The sequence below is a fragment of the Rhynchophorus ferrugineus genome, unplaced genomic scaffold, assembly GCF_030347505.1.
Source record: "Rhynchophorus ferrugineus isolate W39M unplaced genomic scaffold, kcgeb_rfMv2 rfM2, whole genome shotgun sequence".
NCBI classification, from domain to species: Eukaryota; Metazoa; Arthropoda; class Insecta; order Coleoptera; family Curculionidae; genus Rhynchophorus; species Rhynchophorus ferrugineus.
In genome coordinates this window covers 75,732,010-75,756,452 of record NW_027472581.1, presented here as the reverse complement: position 1 = coordinate 75,756,452, position 24,443 = coordinate 75,732,010, and the positions used below count along the sequence as shown (strand labels likewise).

At 32.2% G+C, this 24,443-nt stretch overlaps 1 protein-coding gene across 4 annotated transcripts in view; it reads left to right on the top strand.

The window, feature by feature from the left end:
- Positions 1–24,178, top strand: part of LOC143190507 (apoptosis-resistant E3 ubiquitin protein ligase 1) — an 84,604-nt gene extending 60,426 nt beyond the window's left edge. For all 4 annotated transcript variants that reach the window (XM_076394830.1, XM_076394831.1, XM_076394833.1 and 1 more), the window contains 15 exons: positions 2,216–2,430; positions 3,863–4,001; positions 5,793–5,932; positions 5,993–6,133; positions 10,155–10,249; positions 16,290–16,500; positions 18,587–18,803; positions 18,860–19,071; positions 19,578–19,923; positions 21,421–21,594; positions 21,649–21,764; positions 21,819–21,953; positions 22,685–22,870; positions 23,413–23,675; positions 24,004–24,178. In XM_076394830.1, coding sequence (XP_076250945.1) covers positions 2,216–2,430; positions 3,863–4,001; positions 5,793–5,932; positions 5,993–6,133; positions 10,155–10,249; positions 16,290–16,500; positions 18,587–18,803; positions 18,860–19,071; positions 19,578–19,923; positions 21,421–21,594; positions 21,649–21,764; positions 21,819–21,953; positions 22,685–22,870; positions 23,413–23,675; positions 24,004–24,106 — 2,693 coding nt within the window. In that variant the 3' untranslated portion in view covers positions 24,107–24,178. The remainder of the gene's footprint in view (positions 1–2,215; positions 2,431–3,862; positions 4,002–5,792; positions 5,933–5,992; positions 6,134–10,154; positions 10,250–16,289; positions 16,501–18,586; positions 18,804–18,859; positions 19,072–19,577; positions 19,924–21,420; positions 21,595–21,648; positions 21,765–21,818; positions 21,954–22,684; positions 22,871–23,412; positions 23,676–24,003) is intronic.
- Positions 24,179–24,443: the final 265 nt, after the last annotated feature.

Genomic DNA, 24,443 nt, shown 5'->3' with positions numbered 1-24,443 from the left:
AAAATATCTCCAGATGTCAATACATCCTTGGTCAATAGTTTTGTCTTGAATTTCGAATTGTGGAACAATATTTGTATTTTTTGAAGTTAGAATGGAAGATACCTCTTTTGTGATAACTTTTTGTATCGCCTCAGCATTATTTACAATAACAAATCCTGCTTTTTTAAATCAAGGATCTAAAGATGTGGATTTCCCGCATATCGTATTCATTTCTAAAATTGCCAGTCTTTTATTGATGACATCTAATAGACAATTTTATAATTTTTTCCCCATTCACTTATTAAAATCCTGGATTTGATGGAATGTTGCAGTCCTCTTATTAACGGTATAATTAAAGACATTGTTGGGATATCTTTCACCAGATAACTCGGTGGTCATTATTTCAATGGGTTTTAAAAGTTGAACACATTCTGTTAAGGTAGTCCATTCGTTAACAAATAAAAACTGTGGTGCTCTTCTTAATAGCCAAAAAAATATGAAAGTAGAGATTTCCTATCAGAAAATGTATTTATTACAAATATTTAATATACTTTATTCACCTCTTTATCGTTAATATTTTTAAAAGAAATTTAACAACTGCTACTGTAAAAAACTCTTCAAATCTTTTGGATCTATGCAATTTCTGAAACCGTTAGAACCTAATTTTAGTTTTGAAGATTTTAGGAAAAAAGTTTCGACAAACAAGAGGCTTGGACAAAAATCGTGAAAGTTTATCAAAAAAGTATTACCTATTATACCAGTCCAAAGTATTACCTATTATGCCAGTCAAAAGTATCTTACTATTTATCATTTACAATTTAATTTTTTTGCCCTCGAAAATCAGCGTTCCAAAATGCTGCTATATTAATTTACAATATATAGTTATACACAAGCAAACTACAAAAAAACATAAAATCACATATAATACATATAAATCTATATAAGCATAAATTCGGCGCATTACTTTCAAGGTCGTGACTAGGACGGAAGGCCAGAACGTTAAAAATCAGTCGAATGAACTAGTAGAACCGAAAATAGTAACTAAAAGTAAACGACTGAAACAGTCGATAGTAAATAGTAATACAATCAGTCGGACCGAAAATAGCGACTGAAAACAGTTACTAGTAAAAAGAGTCGAACCAAAAATAGCGACTGAAATAGTCGATAGTAAAAAGTAGTCAATTACTGAACAGTCGATAGTCGATATCAGTCGATTGTTCCCAACACTAATATTGACTTTATTGAACTGATATTGCGATCAGTATCCATTCAGTAATGTTTAATCTTTGATATTATTTTATCCGTGTGTTTACCATTGTCATAGTACAAACCTTGGTGATAAATTCAGACATGAATGACCGTTTGATTAAAGATTTAAACACTATTTTGTTGCTGTATTGGATATGTGTGACGTTCCTTCTTTGGATAATTTGTTACTGTATAGGCAAAGCAATAGTTTATCTGATTAGAATTTTAAATATATTTCATTAATGTTGATGGCAACTCAGAAGGTTGAATCAAGGCATCCTTTCTGCTGCTTAGTTCTCTGGGTATTTCGGTGGAGAGAAATGCTTCAACACTTTATTTCTCGATGTTGCTCAGCATATATCTTGTCACAATAACTTCTGACTAAATTGCGACACATACATGCTCAATATAGAGATATTTTCAAAGTAAATCCGCTACAAAATGTTGTACAAGTATATTATTTAGTCTTTAACTCAATAAAATATAGCCCCTAATAGCAGATTCCTTACACCTAATATATATGAATTAAAAATTTGTGAAAATCGGTTGTAAATATTGCTAAAAATATATTTAGGATGTATGCCTAACAGCTATGACCTCTCTATTTCTCTATTAAATGCCAACCATTATTATTTTCTGGATAAAAACTAAGGTATCTGGCATAGGCGAGAAATAGCTTTATTGGTTTTTCAAAATCATGATTACAGCAATACTGTCAATATCTGTGAATGGCAGCTGTTTATATCGAGAAACTTTTGGCCTTTTACAGTAAAGTGGAAAATAGAATATCTCTTTCTTCAGTTTTCCCATTTTGTTCAGCATTACATGATCCGTGATTTTTTACTCAATATAAGTATGAACTCATAAAATTTTAATTATTTAAATCACGATGAGTTATTGTAAATATTTATAAGAGATGTATTTATATCTAGAAGCTTTATAGCCGGTAACATTTCTTTTAGTACTGCATGTATGTTTTTATTTTCAGGTATTTCACTGTTTACTCAACCTGAGGAACTTCCTGAATTACCAGCATTAGACGAGCAACGTTTACGAGAAGCTGCAGCTGCTCTGCAACAACGACTGGTGCTACGACAGTGGTTGGCCAGGCATGGGTTGCAGGGACATTTGCAGAGGTTGCTCAGCGTGGGCGTGGCAAGATTAGAGGATGCCTACTGGTTGGAGGATAGTAAAGCAAAACAAGTAAGTCGTTCTGAATTAATTATTTCTTTATGTCAATTTTCTACTTTTATCATTCTCAAATTATGCACAGTACTGGAGTGTTGACGTTGTTTTAATTAAACCCAATGAAGAATTATATTCGAGATATTTTTGTTTACTTATTACACCATAAATATTAATATTTCTGCATTATCTATATTAGGTTCAAGCAAATATTTTGAGTATTATATCGCTTTAAAAAGAAATTTATTGAGAAAAATTGGTACAATATATATTAATCAAAACTAGACAGAAAACTTTCTCCCATTTTTCTGGCAATATGGCGATACTGTATCGAAGGAACGATGTTGGTACTTCTTTTTTCAACGTTTGAAAGCCGTGTACTAGCCAAGCCAACCCACTGAAAAAGTATTAATCAGAAGACGCTATGCCTTGTGATTACGATGGGCATTGCAATCACAGCTCATCCATACCATATATGTCATACAAGAACATGATTCTACGTCTACTATTCGTTATGGCTGGTCTTTCTTGCAACAATACGTCATTCAATTTGTTTACTTGACATCGATAGATATCTGCCATAACAATTTCATTCAGTTTATAGAGTACACCTTGCTTATCAATTCATGTGGTAGCCATTTTCTCTCTTTTTGGATCTTTCTCACATCTAATTCACAAACTGCTAAGCTATCTGAAACTTCTAGAACAGTTTCAGCTGAGTTTTCGTCCATTATATTTTGTAATTTATAGTATTTTTGGTTTTCCAGACTATTCTTTGTCATTGTCATCAAAATCGCTATTTTTAAGTAATTGAAACCAAAACTGAAAATTCGGATATGACGCAAAAGTATCACTATAAGTTTCTAAAAGTGTTTGATGGGCTTCGTCAGCAGATTTGTTCAAATCAAACAACAAGAGCTATGAATATTGAATATACAATTTTGAGTGTTTTTTGATTAGTGTCTGTATACATTGAATAACTGAATAATACGAGGGGAAATCAAACATAAATATAATTTTACTATTTAGCTTAGCACGTAATTCCGATTTAGAGGATTCGATGCTCGAGTGTTCTGTTGTTTATGAGGAGGGGGGAAACCTGTGTGGATAGTAGCTGTGCTCGTTCCGCAGTACAGCCATGACTGAGCGCGATATACTTTCATCTGTTGCACAACGCATCATCATAAAATGTTTACCCAATGAAAGCTGATAGTGACTAACGATCAGTGAATGCGTTTATATTTGATTACCCCTCGTACAAATTGCAAACTATTATTTTATATGGAACCGTATCAAAACCATCGAATTTAATCGTTGGATTAAGTTGTTTAATAGTTGTTTACATTAATAGTTCGTATTTTCACCAATAAATATCACTGATCAAAATATTTTCAAGTACCTAATATTATTTATAGGTATCTTAATTTTGTTATATAATAATACTTTCTAGGTATTCAATAAGGATGTGACGGAATGGTCATCAACACGGCAGTCTTTACCAACATCAAAGTCCCATCTGGATAGCCTTAAAGCTGAATTGTGGTCTGAGGTGGTGAAGTCGAGCAATCATCAAGACGCATGGACATGGGGTAAGATTATTGTTGATTTGCAAAATTCAATTTTCTTTCTTTATTTTCCTTCATCAGTTACTTTAGCAACTCGTAGGTGACTCTAAAATAACGAAACTGAAGCTCCTTCATGCTGTGTATGTATCAAGGTTTTACAACTATCAATTATGTCACTTATCTTTCAATTAAAAATGTATATGCTAAAAAGAATAGGATTTAGAAAACTCTTCAAAAAGGATACCATTTTTTCCGTTTGGTACTAAAGACATACTTTGATACTACTATAAGCCATTAAATGTAAGGTTCAGTGATAAGAAAGGGTTGACAACAAAAACGTGTTTTATAAACAATATACGTTTTATTGGCTGATAGAGCAAAAGATGGATTAAAGTACATGCTGCTTTCTTCAATCATTAGACATATTCCGATTAACTGAATTGTTTTCTAATAATTACTACTAGTACCATTAAATAAATGTCATATTCATAAATTGTTCCCGGTGTTTAAGTTGGCAAGACCTTATATTCAAATTAGACTTGGCTTAGACCACGAAAGGTTAAACTTTAACATAATTCAGTACCAACTGCATAAACTGTTATTACCATATTTCACAAGTTGGAATTTAGATACAATAATATATGTATAGGAAAACACGAATTGTCGGAACACTTTATATAAGCTAGATAACACTTTTAAGTTACTTTAGTTCTTGTTGGCGCTAATAGTTTGTGAATGAAGTTATTACTCCATTTTGGATTAGGTAGTGTTAATATGTAAGTTCCTTATAATTCTATTTATTTTATTAATATATTCAGTGGTCTGAAATGGACTTTTTATATCAAGAATATAATTAGTAATAATGAACAGGCCCAATGAAACTACACTTTGTTTTCTGAGAACTGTAAAATAGGAAAGCTGCGTTTGTATTCAAATGACTAGAAAAAAAATTTAGGAAATTCTGCTTGTGATTTAACATCTAGATTGTAATGAATGAATCAGACTACCACGGAATTTATAACATTTATTTGGTGCTCACATGTATTCTGATAATCTTTTCATGTCTTCACAACTTTTACAACGTGTCGCCCAGTGTTGTCATGTAAGTGAATAAAGCTGAGTCTGTTATAATGCTGGTAATGCTGGTATTTTTGTTGCAATGATACATCTAAGTCGATCAATTGACGTCGATAGACATCTGCAGCAACACTTTCATTTTGTTTTGGCCGTTCGTAATGATCTATATCTTGCTGATCTCACCATAACTACAGTAAAACTTTATGGATATGAATATTTTGTTTCAGTGTCGATATGGATGGCTCTCTTGAACTAACCCATAACTTTTTGCGCTTAGAATTTTCATAGTAAATTGACTTTTAATCATCAGTCATTTAATCACCTCACCACGGAAAACTCTTTTTTGTCAAGTAGGAAATGAACCGAATAACTTGTCGAATAGGTTTGGTAGCCGTTTTTCTTTGTATCTGACATCAAAATCGTCACTTTCAAATCATTGAAACCAAAACCAACAATTGGTATATGACGACGCAGCATGACCATAATTTTCTAAAAGTTTTTAAGAAATTTAGGCAGCACATTTGTTCAAATAAAACAACAAGAGTAATGTATGCCGAGAATGCACTTTTGAGTTTTCCAAGTTTCGCTTAGGTTAGGTTATGTTGTTTAATAATTATTTACATAGATATTCCGCTTTTTCACCGATATATATCGCTGATCAAAATATATGCAAGCATTAAAGAAATAAAAATATTTTTTCAATATTATGATTCTGATCAGTCAGTTTATTCTTTCTAGGTGGCATGCTTGTAGTTTCATTTTCAGTCGCTGGACTAGTAACTTTAGCAGCAATGACACAGCCATCATTAGCTCCAGAGGCCAAACACACTTTGCTACAGTATGTCACGGGAAAATATCTCCATCCCTCCAACTGTAAGGTGAGTTCATCGAGGACGAGGGAATTTTTAATGTTGTGTTAATGTTTTATTTCTTTACAGATCAATTTTCAATGGCATCTGCCACATCCAGTTGGTCAGACAGTGTGCTTTATTGTAAATTTTTATCAACGTAATGGACAGCCTTATCCAATCTGTGATACTGATAATTTTGTTGTAGATATTTCTGGGGGCACAAGAAAGGTAAGTTAAATAAGGATTTTAATAATTCAAGAATTTCATTAAATTATGTTAATTTTAAAATGGGACACAATTACTATAATCAAAAGTAACTTATCGGCGTTTTAATATCGTCTGATGTTGATCAGATAGGTTCACTAATTGTCGAATTTTTAAAAATATTTTGCTATTGAAAAAACTACAAAGTAATACTGTTTTTTGTGTAAAAAATTTAATGATTTAATGATTAATTTGAATTGGATCTTTTATGTACAGGGGATAGACAAAATAATACGAACACCAAGCAATATAGTATATCTTAATGCATGTTGATGACACTGCTTTCGCGTAAATAATACTACACGTATATATTGCTCAATTTACATGCCAAGTTTTGTAAATTATATTTCAAGCGATTGAGCGAAATAGGCGGCAAATCGTTGGTGCTCGAGTGTCCCTGACGAAAACAGCTGAATTATGTAACGTTTCACAAGCGATATTCTTCACGGTGATGACGACATAACATGGTGAAATATCATTGACGAAGAGGAATAGTGGTTGAAACCCAAAATTAACTGACGGAGACTGACGAACATTAAACAGGCTGTGGCCAGACAATATAAAACTACCATGGCAAAAGTAACAGGCAGAATTCAATAATCATTTTAGTAATACAGTTTCGATAAAAACAGTACTGCGGGAGCTCCACAGAGCTAACGTTTATGGAAGGGTTGCGATTGCGAAACCCTTTATAACGGAAGCCAGCGCTAAGCTGCGAAAGAAGTGGTACAGCGATCATAAATCCCTGACACAGTGTTTCCAAATACTCCCATATTCCAACATAATAATGCCTGCATACACACAGCCAAAAAGGTTCAGTCTTGGTTTGAAGAGCATCAGATAATCATAAAACATCTTCCCTGACCAGCATAATCGCCAGATCTTAATTATGTTAACCATTATGGGGAGTGTTAGCAGTTGGCGGAGGTTTTGGCTCAAGAATAGGATAATACATTGGAAACTATTCAGAGACTTTATGAATTTATTGCGCGAAAAATTGCAGTTTTAAAAATAAATGGTGGCTCAACATCTTAGTTATAAATAAATATTATGTCAGATGTTTATATTATTTGGTCTACTTCTTTTTATTAATTTCGAAAAAAATACACATCTTTTGTTCTACCAAAGAATTTATTTTTGGGGTAACTTAATGAGAATGAAGGTGCATTTTAATCGTATTAATCAGATTATGTGTGAATGGAATAAGTGGTAAATGGAAGGACTTTATGGAAGTAATTTATGTTTTCAAAAGTGAATGTTTTCATATACTGCGGTAATTGGTCGATAACAAAATTGGTAATATATAAAAATAGGTTCTTATTTATTAGGACTTTAATCCACACTATGAAAAAAAATGTTTTTAATTGTTGTTTTCTTTAGTAAAATCAAAATATGCTGATAGAACTTAAAAATTCTTACATTAACGAATAACAGTCACGAATATTTTGTTATTCGTGTTGTTCAACTTTTATATACGTATTACCATATATACAGTGTTATATTTTACCAACATAAATATGAGTGATGGTTTTATGGAATTATTAAACCTAGAGCTAAGATTATTGTCATTGTAAAAAATATGCTCCATTCAAAAAAAAAACTTTATTTGCATCGAGAATGGCGCAAAAATCTCATAAATCATTTTAAGCAGGAAATACAAGTGCTTTAAATCTAATCCTATTACTGCACACTCTCTTGGCTAGATTTCGAATTGAAGATATATATTTTCTCTTTAAATGTTTGAAATAAAAGTATATTCTGTAAGTTCATGCCGTATATTATGGAATTTATTTAAAATAGACAAAATAGTAGTTATTTATTCGTCCAAGTTTATTCCGTTCCGTCGATACAGAGCATTTATGGCAATATCTCGAAATCGTTGTCGAATTTGATAAAGTCGAGGTTTTTGAATAAGGGCGGATCGATATTGAAATGGACAATAACTGTGTGTGAGATGTTAACAAAAAAATTATGTTTTATTTAAGGCTTTTTATCTACAGAACATAACATCATCAAATACCTTCTCACGGTGGCACAGATACGAGTAAAGTTTAGGGGTGTCGGCCACCGAGAAAAATATCGATATTTCGGTATATTTAAAAAAAAATATCGATGTATTGGAGGAAGAAAATATTTTTTTGCAATAACTGATATTATATAATATATGCAAACATTTAAAATTAAATACCAAAATACACTAAACCTTTAAAATTAGGTATCAATTTTATAATGTTTAAGAAATAACAGGTCAATTGAAAAGTCCCTGGCCTACCATAGTAAAACACATTTCTTTGGCAAAATTAGTTTTTTTATTCAACATAGTTCCCTTCAAGGGTGATACACCGATTATAACGGCCGTCCAACTTTTCGATACCATTTTTGTAGTACGGTTTATCCTCTGCTTCAAAATAGTCCTTAGTTTCGGCGATTTCCTCTTCATTCGACGAAAGTTTCTTCCCAGCGAGCATTCTTTTGAAATCTGAGAACAGCAAATAGTCGCTGGGGGCCATATCTGGAGAATACGGTGGTTGGGGATGTAATTCGAAGCCCAATTCATGGATTTTTGCCATCGTTTTCACTGGCTTGTGACACGGTGCATTGTCTTGGTGTAGCAGCACTTTATTTTCCTTCAAATGCGACTTTTTCAAGGTTGTCAATCCCATGCGCATTCCAAAATACAGACGCCATAACCTTACCAGCCGACTGTTACGTTTTCCCTCGCTTTGGGGCGGGTTCATCGTGTGCAGTCCACTCAGGTGACTGTTGATTGGACTTCGGAGTGAAATGATGGAGCCATGTTTCATCCATTGTCACATATCGACGCAAAAACCCTGGTTTATTACGCTTGATCATCTTCAAACACTGTTCCGAATCATCAACTCGTCATTGTTTTTGGTCAAAAGTTAGCTCGCGTGGCACCCAGTTTGCACAGAGCTTTCTCATACTCAAATATTCATGAAAGATATGATGTACATGTTCAGCTAATATCTTTAGAGTGTCTGGTATTTCATTCAATTTCAATTTACGGTAATTCAAAATCATTTTGTGATTTTTTTTGTCTTCGTCGGCAACAACCTCATTTGGGCGTCCACTGCGTTCACCGTCTTCGGTGCTCATTTCACCACGTCTAAGCTTAGCATACCAATCCTTGATGGTTAATTTTCCTGCGGCAGTGTCCAGAAACTCGGAATTAAGCCAAGTTCTTACTTCAACTGTATATTATCCCTTCAAAAAGAAATATTTTATCAACACGCCAAATTCAACAAGTTGCTTTACAATACCAAATAATCCGACAGCTGTCTAATTTATACACGCATCTTTTGAGGGTTATGGCCAACTAAAAAAGATATGGATTTAATTCTAGTAGCGCCATCTAAGTGTCCTGTTTTATAATTTTTTTTAAATATCTATATATCAGTTAAAAATATATCGATATTTTTCTGCATCCCTAGTTTAGTTCAACTGTAGACGGAGTTATGATGCTTGGTAGCTAATCCATGTTACCCCTGCGAAAGATAACATATTGGCATCCGCTGTTTGACGCTTTGACATAAATACTTTGACAATAAATCGTTCACATATCACAGTTATCACCATCTAGTACTCTCCGTTGATGATGATGGATTCACCAACGATTCTCACAGCCCATGATACACCAACTAAATCCTATTGAAAACTAAAAATTTTGATCTGGCGGAAATAATTCTGTAATAAAGTTGTAGAATAATGATGAAATAAATATTTTTTGAAACAGTCCCGGATAACGCAGAAAAGCACATTTTTTGATGGAAATAAAAATAGAAAATCGACCTTTTGCTTATACCTATAACCCTTCAATAATACTTGAAAGTTTGACTTGATCATAACTACCACCACAATTTTTAGAATTTACTACTTTAGTTTGGTGATTGTATTTTATTTTATTTTTAATAAAGGTTTTTGTGTAATTTCTAAACTTTTTTAATGTTTTTTCTTTACTTTCCAGTTAAATGTTATAACTGAGTTAGGATCGTCAACCGATCCAAATAGTGCAAATGTAGCGAAAGTGAAATTTACCGTCCGACTAGCCGGCCAATATAGGTAAGCGTTAATATTATTGAGTATACAAATAAGTTTCTGCTGTTGGATATGTTTTTTTTTGTGTTAAAATTCTAAGTTTGATTATTTTTTAATTTTTGGTGAGTTCCTTAGTAATTTTTTGAAGTCGGTTAAATTTTTGTTAAAAATATTTTATTTTTATTTTTTTAGTGTTTGATATTTACTCAATAAATTTCACAGTTATTTTATTTAATATTACAATGGGTAGACCAAGTAAAGGTGCAGCCCATATAAGGAAAAATAGGAATAAAGAAACAATGATTGAATTTAAGGGGCGCTTCAGGCCCCGGGGTCCGCTACTTAGCCTAGGCGATTTGACAAATGTTCTAACTAAACAACAAAAAGTTATTGTCCCCGCCGGGAATCGAATCCGCGATCTCCATTTGCTAGCTAAACGGTTTAACCATTACACCATAGAAGCAGTTGTCTACAATATTTCTACGGAGTCTTATATGCTGTAGTTTATGCTTAAAAAGCAAATGGCTTTTGCACTGAACGACTTCCGATTTTCCGTCACAGCTCACAGAAATATGTGAAATCTTTGTACGTGCCTTTGAGATTTGAGCGTCCCCTTCGAAGTAGTCAAATCAGTCGAGCCGAAAATAGCGACTAAATGTGGTTGAGTGAAACAGTCGACAGTAAAAAGTAGTCAATTACTAAATACTCGATAGTCGTTCTCAGTGGATAGTTCCAAAATCTATTTTTTTTTCTTCTCTACTCTTTTCCACAGCAATCTGTGTTTCTGTTTGTTTGTTGTCCAATCTCTCTATGTAAATTTGTATTGCGAAGGTGGAGGTGTCACATTTCTTCTTTCTTAGGTCACGCGTGCTCTTGTCCTCTTGTCCCTCTACTCCCCTCTACGCCAATGCCATCTCCTTTGTATGCAAGTCTTCTCTAATATTGTATGCTATGCTGACTTATTTACTGCTTCACTATTCTCATATTGATATCTAGATACATGCACATATTTCTCATGCTTTAAGAAATATTGAGCATGTTCCTTAATACTTTGCTCTCAAATATTTCAATATTGCTGTTGCTAGCTGTATGCCATTGCGGACGGCCGTATATCCGTATAAGTTGACCTGATCCTTGTCAGATCATTTTCTTCTTTGTGCATTTGTCATTTTCTTCTTCTTCAGTTACTACTTGTGTACACCATTCTTGATAAAACTAATCACTGCATTCTCCGTACTGCATTTGCCATATCTGCGAAACAGTTGGTATTTTTTCTCTCCTCGCACATTTTAACCAAATACTCATGTATATTCTGAACAATTACACATATATCCAATGGACATAAATCTTCCACACTCTAGAATAGGATTTCCTACAATCATCGTATACTAATTATATACATACCTTTAGATGTTTCCACTTCATCACCCTGTCTTGGAAACAATCAGCATTGAATCATAATTCCATATTCAGATAGTTTCACTCAAGTGAATAACTGAGCTGTTCATTTCCAATCTCTCGGACGTTTGTTCACGAGTCCATCTTATCTCAATTTCTTCTTCAATGTGTCTGGTGCTATTAACATTTCCTGTTTCCAGCATGAAGCACAATATATCTGCAATGAATTATTAATAAATGTTATAACTAATAAAACCTAATTAACTGTTAATCTAACATTTACCTTTTTCTATCAACTATAGTTGTCTTAACACCATTTTTATTAACATCTTGCCGTGAGTGACTTGGGTATATTGGTCCCATTCTGAAATATCCATGTCTCATCTAAATACACAAATTGAAATAATAAGTCGTCCTTAATTTTATTATATGCTTTTAAAAATTATATTCTTTTAAAAGCTTATGCCTGGAAGTTCCATTAGACCTCTTCGATACTTTTCAAACGAACAGTTTCCTCTGAAATAATTGTATTAAATTATGTTTATATTGAAAAAACTACTCACTGATTTTATACATTACATATATTTGATCTCTGATACTCCTAACATTAAGCTGATTTTGATTTGATACAAGCAAAGCATTAAGACAACGTGTGCCGGTTTATAACCTTTTATCAATATTGTTTTGAAGAATTTTTCATACGTTTGACAGACGGACGACTTTGACAGGCTGATTCTTTTACGTGTTCGAACGTATCAGACAGCATTATATTTCATTTTAACTAGAATTAAATGAGAAGGAAAATATTGTCTGATTTTAAAACGAATTTACAAATTGCGGCAGACAATACAATAAATATGTTGATGAGGTATGTTTACAGCAACTTCGGATAGACTATATCTTAATTTTTATATTTAAGATACTTTTCATTATATTTCGTCAGATTACATTTTCAGATAGCTGATTTTCATACAATTAACATTTTTTATAGATTAGTCCTTGATATTCCTCGTATACTGTATAAAGTGGTTAACTCATCCAACATGTCGATAGGAACAAAGTTTGAAATGGCTTTTGATCCGAGAGCATTAATGTGTTTAGAGTGATCGATTTTCGGTCATTTGCACTTCGGATATTGTGCTCTCGACCGTTATAACCGTCAGATATTCGGTAGAAAATTCACAGAACAATTTTCAACGATGGAATATGGAACGATACTTACAAGCGCATGAAAAGTTTCGAAATATTGTTACGGTTTTACGTCGATTTTATTGGATCGGGTGGAATTATTACTTTTTACATCGTTTCGCAATATTAAAAAAAACTGAGTCACATATATTACAATATAATTTTATGAATTTGAATAGGGAAAAATTTTAAATAATTAGATATAACAGATCAATTGAAAAGTCCCCGGCCTACCATAGTAAAACACATTTTTTTGGTAAAATTAGTTTTTTTTTATTCAACATAATAATTCCCTTCAAGGGTAATACACTGATTATAGCAACCCTCCAACTTTTCGATACCATTTTTGTAGTACGATTTGTCCTTTGCTTCAAAATAGGCCTCAGTTTCGGCGATTCTCTTCATTCGACGAAAATTTCTTCCCAGCGAGCATTCTTTTGAGATCTGAGAACAGGAAATTTTTGACACGGTGCATCGGCTATTTCGTCCTTCAAACGGCCCAATAAGGCTATGTAATAGTCGCTGTTGATGGTCCTTCCTTTTTCAAGGTAGTCAATGAAAATTATTCCGTGCGCATCCCAAAATACAGACGCCATAACCTTGCCAGCCGACTGTTGCGTTTTCCCACGCTTTGGAGCGGGTTCATCGTGTGCAGTTCACTCGGATGACTGTCAATTAGAGTTCGAAGTGAAATGATGGAGCCATGTTTCATCCATTGTCACATATCGACGCAAAAACTCGGGTTTATTACGCTTGATCATCTTCAAACACTGCTCCGAATCATCAACTCGTCATTGTTTTTGGTCAAAAGTGAGCTCGCGCGGCACCCACTTTGCACAGAGCTTTCTCATACCCAAATATTCGTGAATTATATGATGTACACAGTGCCTGCTATTTCATTCAATTTCAATTTACGGCCATTCAAAATCATTTTGTGGATTTTTTAAAATGTTTTCGTCGGTAACAACCTCTTCGGCGTCCAATGTGTTCACCGTCTTCGGTGCTCATTTCACCACGTCTAAACTTAGCATACCAATCCTTGATGGTTGATTTTCCTGGGGTAGTGTCTGGAAACTCGGCATCAAGCCAACTTTTTTGCTTGAACTGTATTTTTTTCCTTCAAAAAGCAATATTTTATCAACACGCGAAATTCCATTTTATTAATTTTTTTCGCAATAACAAAAATTGCTTCACTCAAAATTCTATAATTCACAAACTAATTATCCCACAGCTGTCAAATTTATACACGCATCTTTTAATAGTTAGGACTAACTATTAAATATACATATGGATTTAATTTTAGTAGCGCCATCTATGGTCAGGCCGGAAATTTTTCAATTGAACTGTTATATCATTTAGTTTAAAAATTAAATTAACAACCGGGGCGGTTCTCTTGTCTGATAAGAAACAGGTATTCTAAAATGGTCCGTATTTTGGTTAGTCTCTAGGCGATAAGCTTTCTGTCGAAAATCTAGCTTCAAAGTCAACATTAAACAGTAGTTCAAATCCAGCTAACCATAGTTTGAAAAGGAGACCCTAAAATATTGTTAAAAATTATGTATTCAAGGCGTTTCGGTTTGCTTTCCTACTTTCAATTTTTAATAGTTGCCTTTTATTCTTACTATCCCAATGTAAAGGAATTTTGGAAAAATCAAACTTCAAAATTAACATTTCCACACTTTTCGAAAGATGTGTATCTCTCATGCTTCGGGTGAAGATTTTATGAGCGACAGTATCCATCGCAGTAACACACGAAACATGGTAATACATCATCAACGAACATAAAAAAAATGTGGTCAGACAATATAAAACTACCGCGGTAAAATTGACGGAAGAACTTAAAACTCACTTGAGTAGTACTATTTCAACAAGCACAGAATGATGCTGGAACTCCACAAAGTTAACATTTCATGGGAGGCCTGCAATTGCGAAACCCTATATAATGGCAGCCAACGCTAAACTGTGAAAAAATGGGCAATGATCATAAAACCTAGACACTAGACGATTGGAAGAATGAAGAATGGTATGGTCCGATGAATCATCATTTGCTTTATGGAGGGTTTACATTACAATGTGTGGAGAACCTCAAAGGAAACCTACAATCCAGACTGCCTTCTTATTATAGTAAATCACAGCTGGTCCTATCATTTATATCACTGCCAAATGAATATCTCGACATCCACAATGATAGAGTTCTTACTATGAGTGGTATATTGCAGCTGTATTCCAAATTGATAATACGCTTATACGCATGAATGGAACAATGTTCTGTTGGAAACATATTATTAATAAATAAATATTGAGTATATATCAGATGTTCATATTATTTCATCCATCCCCTGTACATAAATAAATAAATATATGTTATCCTATATTATATATAATATTTTATATAATATAATAAACCAAATTAAATATTCCCATGATATCTAAATGTGTACGCTTTTAACATATTTAAATTGTTATTTAAATTGTTTTAATGTTCTTGGTCTAAAATTAATTCTAAACGTAATATTATCTTTTTTTCTCTAATGCTCAAACGTTTTTCGAGTTTATTACGTTTAACTGAAAGTGGCTGACCCTTTCAAGCCACCACTCTACGTTCACGCAATTATTTTAATTAAATTGTATTAAATAGAAGTACCAATCACAACAAAAAGCATTTGACGAGATTAAATTGAAATGTTTATATATTTTTTGTTGGAACTACTTTTGTTCATTTAGTGTAGGAAAAATATAGCATAGGTTTACTATAATACTATATTGTTTGTGTTATTGGTATATATACGTTCAACATTGTCTTATTATTTGAGTAATCAATCTGAAATAGTGAAAATAAATTTTAACAAATTTTATAAAAAGGCGGTTTTCCAAATAAAAACTGGGAATTAAAAAAAAAAACACGTTAAACGTGTTGAAGTAATGACAGGCAATTTCGCGCATATGTTGATGCACATGTGACGAACATTTGATATGTTTAAAGTGATTTATTTTATTACAGGAAGGATTTGTTAATAATACTACTCATATTTTATCTCTCTTTTAATATCTAAGCTTAAGTTTTCTGTCAATAAGCCAGCAGATGTGTATAAAATAATATATATATATTACATATTTTTTACTAAAAATAACTACTTTTTAAACCAAAGAAAATAAATTTAATTTCAATATTTATTTCTATCTATGATTAATTGGTATTTTATAGAAGAAAATGCATGCTGAAAAAATTGTAAGCCCACTATTTCTTTACTAGATTCTTTCCTTCCGACTCAGAAAATTATTAGAGAGTATTATGAGAAGACTAGTTAAAATGATAATTAATTTTAAATGAATAATCCAAAGGACTAATGTTCGACGAACATATGTTATATTATTAGGCTTCTTATATTGTTATATATTCATGTTATTAGGCTTTACTATATTCGAAAAGTAATATCCCATATTGATAAGTGTTAAGCCAATTTTTTTCTTTATTTAGGATTTCAGTTATGGTGAGCAATCAACATGTAGCGGGAAGCCCTTTCTCGACGTATTTTGTTGCTGGACCAGCATTCGCTCAAAGAACTGTGGTCATTCGTCATTGCAGCACTGTGGTGTGCACAGCTAGCGTTGCTCATTTAATGTACATCGAACCCAGAGACGAGTATGGGAATATATGTAAATATGATCTGGACAGCAAACCAACCGAGGTAAGACATCTAAATATCTTATTTTATGTAGCTTGCTTGAGTTATATAAACATAAAGTAAAAATGATTATTTTGCTGGCTTTCCACTAATAAGTATTTGCTTTACTTTATCATTTCGGCTCTCTTCATTCTTTCTTTTTCCATTATTTCTGAATTTCGATGATTTTAAAGCTGGATTCTAGAATGTACTAATCTCGGAGGTATCTTCAATGCCCAAGCCAAGAATACCGCTTAAAAGACTAGGGCCTCGGGATTGTCACACCCGTATCCTCAATACTTCAGCTTGGAGGACCCCCTGAGGACTATCGTGCTTTTCTTGATTTTGTTAGAATCTAGTGAATCTTCTAAAACTACAATATCCAGAAGATTTCCGTTTTTAATTATGAAATTGGGTGTACAATTAAGTATTTGTGTGTACTGTAATATTTTTATTTTATTGTCTTCAGTATCAGTGGCAATAATAGAATTCATGCTAACATGTTTTACAATGTAATGTGTGTAGATCGCCGCATCACTGGGATATTATCTATCTAGTATCTGTTGATTGAAAAAGATGCTATGATCGAAAATACCAACTTATTTAACGGCTATTTATAATGAACATTCCCAGTGAATTATTTGTTATATAATATAATAATTTGTTTTATTATTTTAAACATATTATTGCATGTTACAAAAATAGGTGCATTGCAAGATTTTTATCAAATGCTGTTTCATAATAATTAAGCAAAGTATATATGTGGATTCATAACCATAGATTAAAGATAGGCCCTACGTTTCTGTTTTATAGTTATCAAGAGCTAAATTCTTATTAAAAGGGTATAAAAAAAGCTATTGAACATTACATTACAAAGTGTATGTTTCAAAACTCTTTGCGCCCTTTATTCGCTACTGTTAAAACAACAATACGTCATTCAAATTGTTCAATTAACGTTTCTAGACATATGCAGTAGCAGTTTCGATTGGTCATTTTGTCATTTTCACTCCATTTGGATCTTTCCCATCGCATGTTAACACTTCGAAACTGTTTAATCATCAACTGATTTGCTGTTGGAAAACTACTTGATAGTTTAAATTAAGTTTTCTTCCAATAAGTCTTAAAATTCATTGTTTTCTAACTTTTTGGTCTTCCAATACTTCATCATCTTCAAAATCACCACATTTAAATATTTGAAATTAAAATCGACAATTGGTATATGACAGGGCAGTATCAAAATGAGTTTTTAAAAGTATTTAATGGACTTCAGCGGCATATTTTTTCATATCAAACTACAAAAGTAAAATATGCTGATAATGTTTAATGTTCCATGGTTAGTATAATATATTATGTACCCTAAAAACTGAAATAATACTATATGGAAAACTGTTATTCTATGTAGAGAAGGTTGTAGGTTAACATACATTTATACTTAGCAAAGGTATCGCTGATCAAAATTCATGCAACCACCTAAAAATGCATTTCCGCATTATTTTGCGTATTTTTACCTTCTTCTAAAACTCATAAAAACATTTAAGTTGGTTTCTTTTTATATTTAACTTGAAATACTATATAATTTTCCACATTTCATAAACCTTTCCTTGTCATCTATTGATACTCTAGAATACGATTTCCTACAATTATCGTATATTAATTATATATATATATATATATATATATATATATATATATATATATATATATATATATATATATATATATATATATATATATATATATATAGCTTTGGATGTTTCCACTCTCATCACCCTGTTTTGGAAATAATCAGCATTGAATCATAATCCCAGATTCAGAAAGTTTTACTCGAGTGAATAACTAATGAATGAATATAATATGTAATGAATTAGTATAATATATTGGATATTCTGAAAAATGCAATAATTCTAAATGGAAAATGGTTATTCTATATAGAGAAGGTTCTAGGTTAGAATGCTTAAGAGCTCACATTTATACTTCGCATTTTTAACAAAGGTACCGCTGATCAAAATTCATGCAATCACATAAAAATGTTTTTCCCCATTATTTTGCATATTTTATAAAGCTTATTTGCTCTTATCAATTTTGATCAAGAAAATTGTATTTGTTTTAGGGTTATTCGGTTCACATAGTTCCACTTGGTTTAAATTCGCGCGAGAATATATTGGACCTCGAAGAGGACCGACACTCCACCAGCTTAGATTACGATTGGGCAAGTCACAGAGTCAGCGTACAGTTGAAGTTCTTAAGAGAGGGTTGTTATCACGCCACAATAAAATACAACGGAACCGAGCTACATAACGGAGATTTTGATATAATCGTTTTAAATAGTAAATAATTCACTCCTATTTGACAATGAACCAACCTAAATAAACATTTTCAACAGGTATCGATTCAACCTTGGTTCAGAAGAACGTCGCCACGAAGAACCACAACATCTGTTACGACGCCAAGCTGATCGGTATCAAGGGAGAACGCGTTCAGAAACCAAAGAAAGTCATGTGCTACGTGTCCCCCAAGCAGCTCATCATTAAGGAATTGATATTAAAGTTTATACCAAAGAGGCTATTTACGTTTAGGTTATGCCCTTCAACAAAGGTAGGTAAATAAGTCAAAGTAGCTCAAATACTAAGTGAAATATTTTTGATTTTGAGTTTTATTTTGATTCGTTAACAAACATAGTAATAATTTTTCCTTAAAAAGCTAATGTAGTTTGATTTAGCTACTCGGCTATATATTAGGTCTAGTAAAAATAAATCCATTACTTCTCAAAGATGGCTTACATCATAATAAATTGTACTTCGCTCTGTAAATGTCAGGTTTACATTAAATGGTATCGCCATTTCTTTTATTACGAAAACTTATTAATTTTTTCATACGAAATTCATAGTTTTTAATCGTTGACTTTGTTTGATTTGAATTCACGTCAGAGTTGGACAAGAACAAAGAGAAAATACGCTATATTTTACAGTTTCACTATACAGTAAAGCTGAAAATACAAGTCAGACAGCTGAAAATATGTATAATATTTATGTTTCTTATGCTGTAACAACCAATAGAACCATTCAAGTTTTGTTATCGTTGAATCGATATTTTTGTTTCAGTTTATATTCCAATCTGAAACTTTGAAGTTGAATGATAGTGGTGATTCCTTTATAATCGACGATGGTTGTCAGCCGAAAGTCGAACTGATTTCGAAAGAAAAGAATGTCATAGCAGCCACTTTCGCTCAGTTTCTTCTAAAAAATATGGGCGGCTCAGAAACGTTTAAGGATAAACAGGATTTTTTCTATCATGAAGTACGGAAATACCATCAGAAGCATTATCACGAAAAATTAGCTATGAGGGTGACCAGAGAGAAGTTGCTGGAGAGTAGTATAAAAGCGACAAAGAACTTTTCAGTTTCTGATTGGTGTAAGAATTTCGAGATCACATTTCAAGGGGAACAGGGTGAGTTTGAGCTCTATATTTTAAGTTATTAATTTGTATTATATTACATAAGTACTTAATAAATATTTCACGTTTCGGGTTATCTACTAACTTATATACATCCTAAATTTCTTACTCAGTGTAACAGGTCAGTTGAAAAGTCCCCGGCCTACTATAGTAAAACACATTTTTTATTCAACATAATTCCCTTCAATGGTGATACACTGATTATAGCGACCCTTCAACTTTTCGATACCATTTTTGTAGTACGATTTGTCCTTTGCTTCAAAATAGGCCTCAGTTTCTGCGATTCTCTTCATTCGACGAAAATTTCTTCCCAGCGAGCATTCTTTTGAGATCTGAGAACAGGAAATTTTTGACACGGTGCATCGGCTATTTCGTCCTTCAAACGGCCCAATAAGGCTATGTAATAGTCGCTGTTGATGGTCCTTCCATTTTCAAGGTAGTCAACCTCTTTTGGGCGTCCACTGCGTTCACCGTCTTCGGTGCTTAGCATACCAATCCTTGATGATTGATTTTCCTGCCTATAGCTGTCAAATTTATACAAGCATCTTTTGAGTGTTAGGGTTAAGTAAAAAACATATGGATTTAATTCTAGTAGCGCCTTTGATGTGTCAGGCCGGGGACCTTTCAATTATCTTGTCTGTCTTATCATATAAGGTGAAGTAATACTAGATGTAGAAATATAAGCTTTATCTTCCTACAGATACTGTTGATTACATACTTCTATACAATGGGAAATATTTTTGCTTACAAAATTCAATCTTTTGAATAAGTAGATTACAAATTTGAAAGCGGATATAAAAGTAATTTGGAATCATAAACAACGCCTTGAAAACCAATGAATAGCAAATCTATAAGGCTATGAGATAAACCACCCATCTTCAGTACTGGTGAAATTTGGAGAATAACATGAAAAAGATGGAAATGTTATCATTGTTACTTAGATCAAATGTTAGATTATCATAATATTTGACAGAGCAGACATATTTGGAAGATATATGTCGAATACTATCTAGAGATTAATCAATATGCTGCTGATGATGTTACAAAAGTTCTCACATTCTTTTGGATTTTAAGCTACACTCTCTAAGTACCTTAGATTGCTATTCAAAAGGTTTTTTAAAGCATTATTTAGAATCCCAATTCAAATCTTTTGAACTGATTGTCGATGTTCATTTATTCAAAAATTTAATTACTTTTTACAAAAATTTAATTTAATTACTAAAGAAAATTACTCTCTACGTTTATGAAGAATTTGTTTTGATTTCAATAGTTTGTAAGTGTAGCTGAAGTCAATTTCACTAATAACATCCAAAACAATATAAATATATTAATTTCAAATAATAAACCAAAAAGGATCTTTTGATTATTATTTTAATATTGAATATGTATTTAATGCACTGATCCTTATATGTGTTTGTTTTTGTTAAATTAATTAGATTATAGCATACAACTATCACTTGATATATAAGGTAAGATTATCCCCATTTTCAGGTATTGATTGGGGTGGATTAAGACGCGAATGGTTCGAACTAATTTGCGCACAATTGTTTGATGCTCGTCATGGCCTCTTCAGCACTTTCCACGAGGGCCAGCAATCATTAGTTCATCCTAACCCAAACAGACCTGCCCACTTAAAACTCAGACATTACGAGTTCGCTGGAAAAGGTTAGGTCGTATTTTTACCGAAATGGTTATTTTAATTATTGTATTGTATTACAGTTGTCGGAAAATGTTTATATGAAAGTGCATTGGGTGGATCATACCGACAGTTAGTAAGGGCTAGATTTACGAGATCATTTCTAGCCCAAGTTATAGGACTTAGGGTTCATTATAAGGTATGATAGCTGGTAAATGAAGAGAAAAATGTTAATATGGTTTAATCATTATAGTATTTCGAGCAAGATGACCCAGATTTATACTTGTCTAAAATAAAATACTTGCTAGACAACAACATAGATGATATTGAAACAGAACTGTATTTTGTTGAAGAAGAATATGATGATACAGGTCAACTAGTAAAGACGGTATGTAACTTTTTTCTATTAAAATAAAACTTTTTAATACCAAACATTTATAACACTTTTTCAATTCTCAATCTCGTATGATATGAATCAATCAACAATATGTAAAGCAGTGTCTTAAATAAGGTGAAATAAAATTCAAACTATCGGAGTTAGATAATGAATGCTAATTTAAACAAAATTTTGGAAATCTTTTACACGAATTATTGCAGATGAGAATTTTTTTAATTGATACGCTAATATCGATATTTAATGTAATATTTTGTTTATTGTTAAAAATTAAATGTATTACCAAAAGTTAAAGCAAATCAAACCTAAAAATAGTAATGCTTTTTTTAATACCTTAAGGAAATCTTATAATACATAGGAAAATGAAACGTTGATATTTATAAAATATTTATTGAATATCTTGTAGTTTCTTGTAAGCAGAATCATATGTGTTACTTATTTATATGATCTGAGTATCCAGCCTTCTAGAGAGAGAAGGAATTATTAGTATATAGAGATATCTTTTAATTCATTTAACACCCTTTTATCCCTTTTCTATGTCATTCAAAGCATAGATTATTTTCTTAAGTCTTGTTTTATATTTACACAAAAAGTATTATATTTGTCATATGGCACTAGCTCTGCTGAAAGTCTTTGCTCTTATGGAATATATTTATTCAATACTTACTATTTTGTTGCATGTAATGATATGAAGTAAATGAAATATGGATTCTAAATATTTTTAGGTTGAGTTAATTCCCAATGGTGTACAGATAAAGGTAACTGACACCACCAAACTCCAATACTTGGACGCCTTAGCTCAGTACAAGTTAGCCACCAAAGTAAAAGAGGAACTTGAGGCCTTTTTGAAAGGACTCAATGAATTAATACCAGACAACCTCCTCAGCATATTTGACGAAAATGAGTTGGAAGTAAGTAGTGTTCTGAATGCATATATAACATAAACACAGAATTTTATTTCACATTGGATTGTTTTTCATTATTTCATTCAATTATTTCACATTGAAAAAAATAATATATTATTTTTTGTCATATGCATGTGAGTTTAGTTAACACTTTAGTTATTTTCATTTAATTTTTTTTGATAATTACTCAGAATGAAACTTCCATCCTTCCTGCCCAGGAATAAGTCCATGTGATAAAGCATGCTTTCATGTTTTACAGTTTTCTTTTTCGTCAAGTTAAATTTAAACTTTAATCTTTTCTCAAATCACGTAAAAAGTTAAAGGGCTAACGAGGACCAAAATTTAACGGGCGTTAAAATTCTTCACAGTCATACTTTTGGCTCAATAATGGCATTTATATTCGACGTACGTATACGGCATAGGACGTTGCTTGGTATGTGCGTGGTCTTGTCTATATGAATAAAACAACTACAATTACACTGATATATAGATTATAAGATGTGATTTTCTCTTTAAAAACATATCTGATTTCCTTACGGGCCTTCCAGTTGCTGTTGTGCGGCACAGGACAGTATAGCGCAGCTGATCTCAGAGCGCACCACGTCCTCAATGGCGATTCAGTGGAGTTTAGACGAGTAGTGGGCTGGTTTTGGGCAGCTGTGGGTAATTTCACACAAGAAGAATTAGCCAGGCTTCTACAGTTTGTTACCGGATGTTCCCAATTACCTGCTGGAGGTTTCTCTGAGTTGACGCCCAGGTTTCAGATAACAGCGGCACCGACTTTCGGAAATTTACCTACTGCTCATACTTGGTAAGTTAATCATAAGACTTATTTTTATTTCTCTTAAGATTTGTGAAAGATAAAACGTATGTTTTGACACTTTTAAGTTTATTCAACTGTATTATCTTTAATGGTTACCATATTAATAAATAAATATGAAATTGTAGAGTTTAATTACACGGTTTGTTTACCTTTATGTTTTACACATATGTATATCACTTTTCAATCTTTTCTCGTATACAGAAACTATATTATTATTAATTAAAAATATTTAATACACTGGATTTTTTCTATTTGTATATTACAGAAATTGAATTATTATAACTATATACTTGTACATTACTGTTTTATTTTTCAGCTTTAATCAGCTCTGTTTACCAGACTATGATTCCTATGAACAATTCGAAAAGGCTCTGCTGCTTGCAATAAGTGAAGGGACGGAAGGGTTTGGCATGGTATAACCTATTAGTTGCTAGAGTTCAAGCCACATCTTCAAGGCTTCAAATATTTTAATTATATTACTTAAATCAAAAGAATACAGAAAAGCTTTAAACAAACCCATAGGAGGTTTGCACCATAATTGACTATATACTGCACTGTCATTTATAATGGCGGAAATGTAATATATTGTTAATAGCTGATATTATTCGCAAGACTGTAAAAGTTTTAATATATATCAACATACAAGGTGATGTTTATTAAATATTTACGTCTTATTTTTATTTACAAATAAAGAAAATATTTTTATTATTATTTATTTATAAATAATTTTATTTATGAAATAATATATATAGCTTT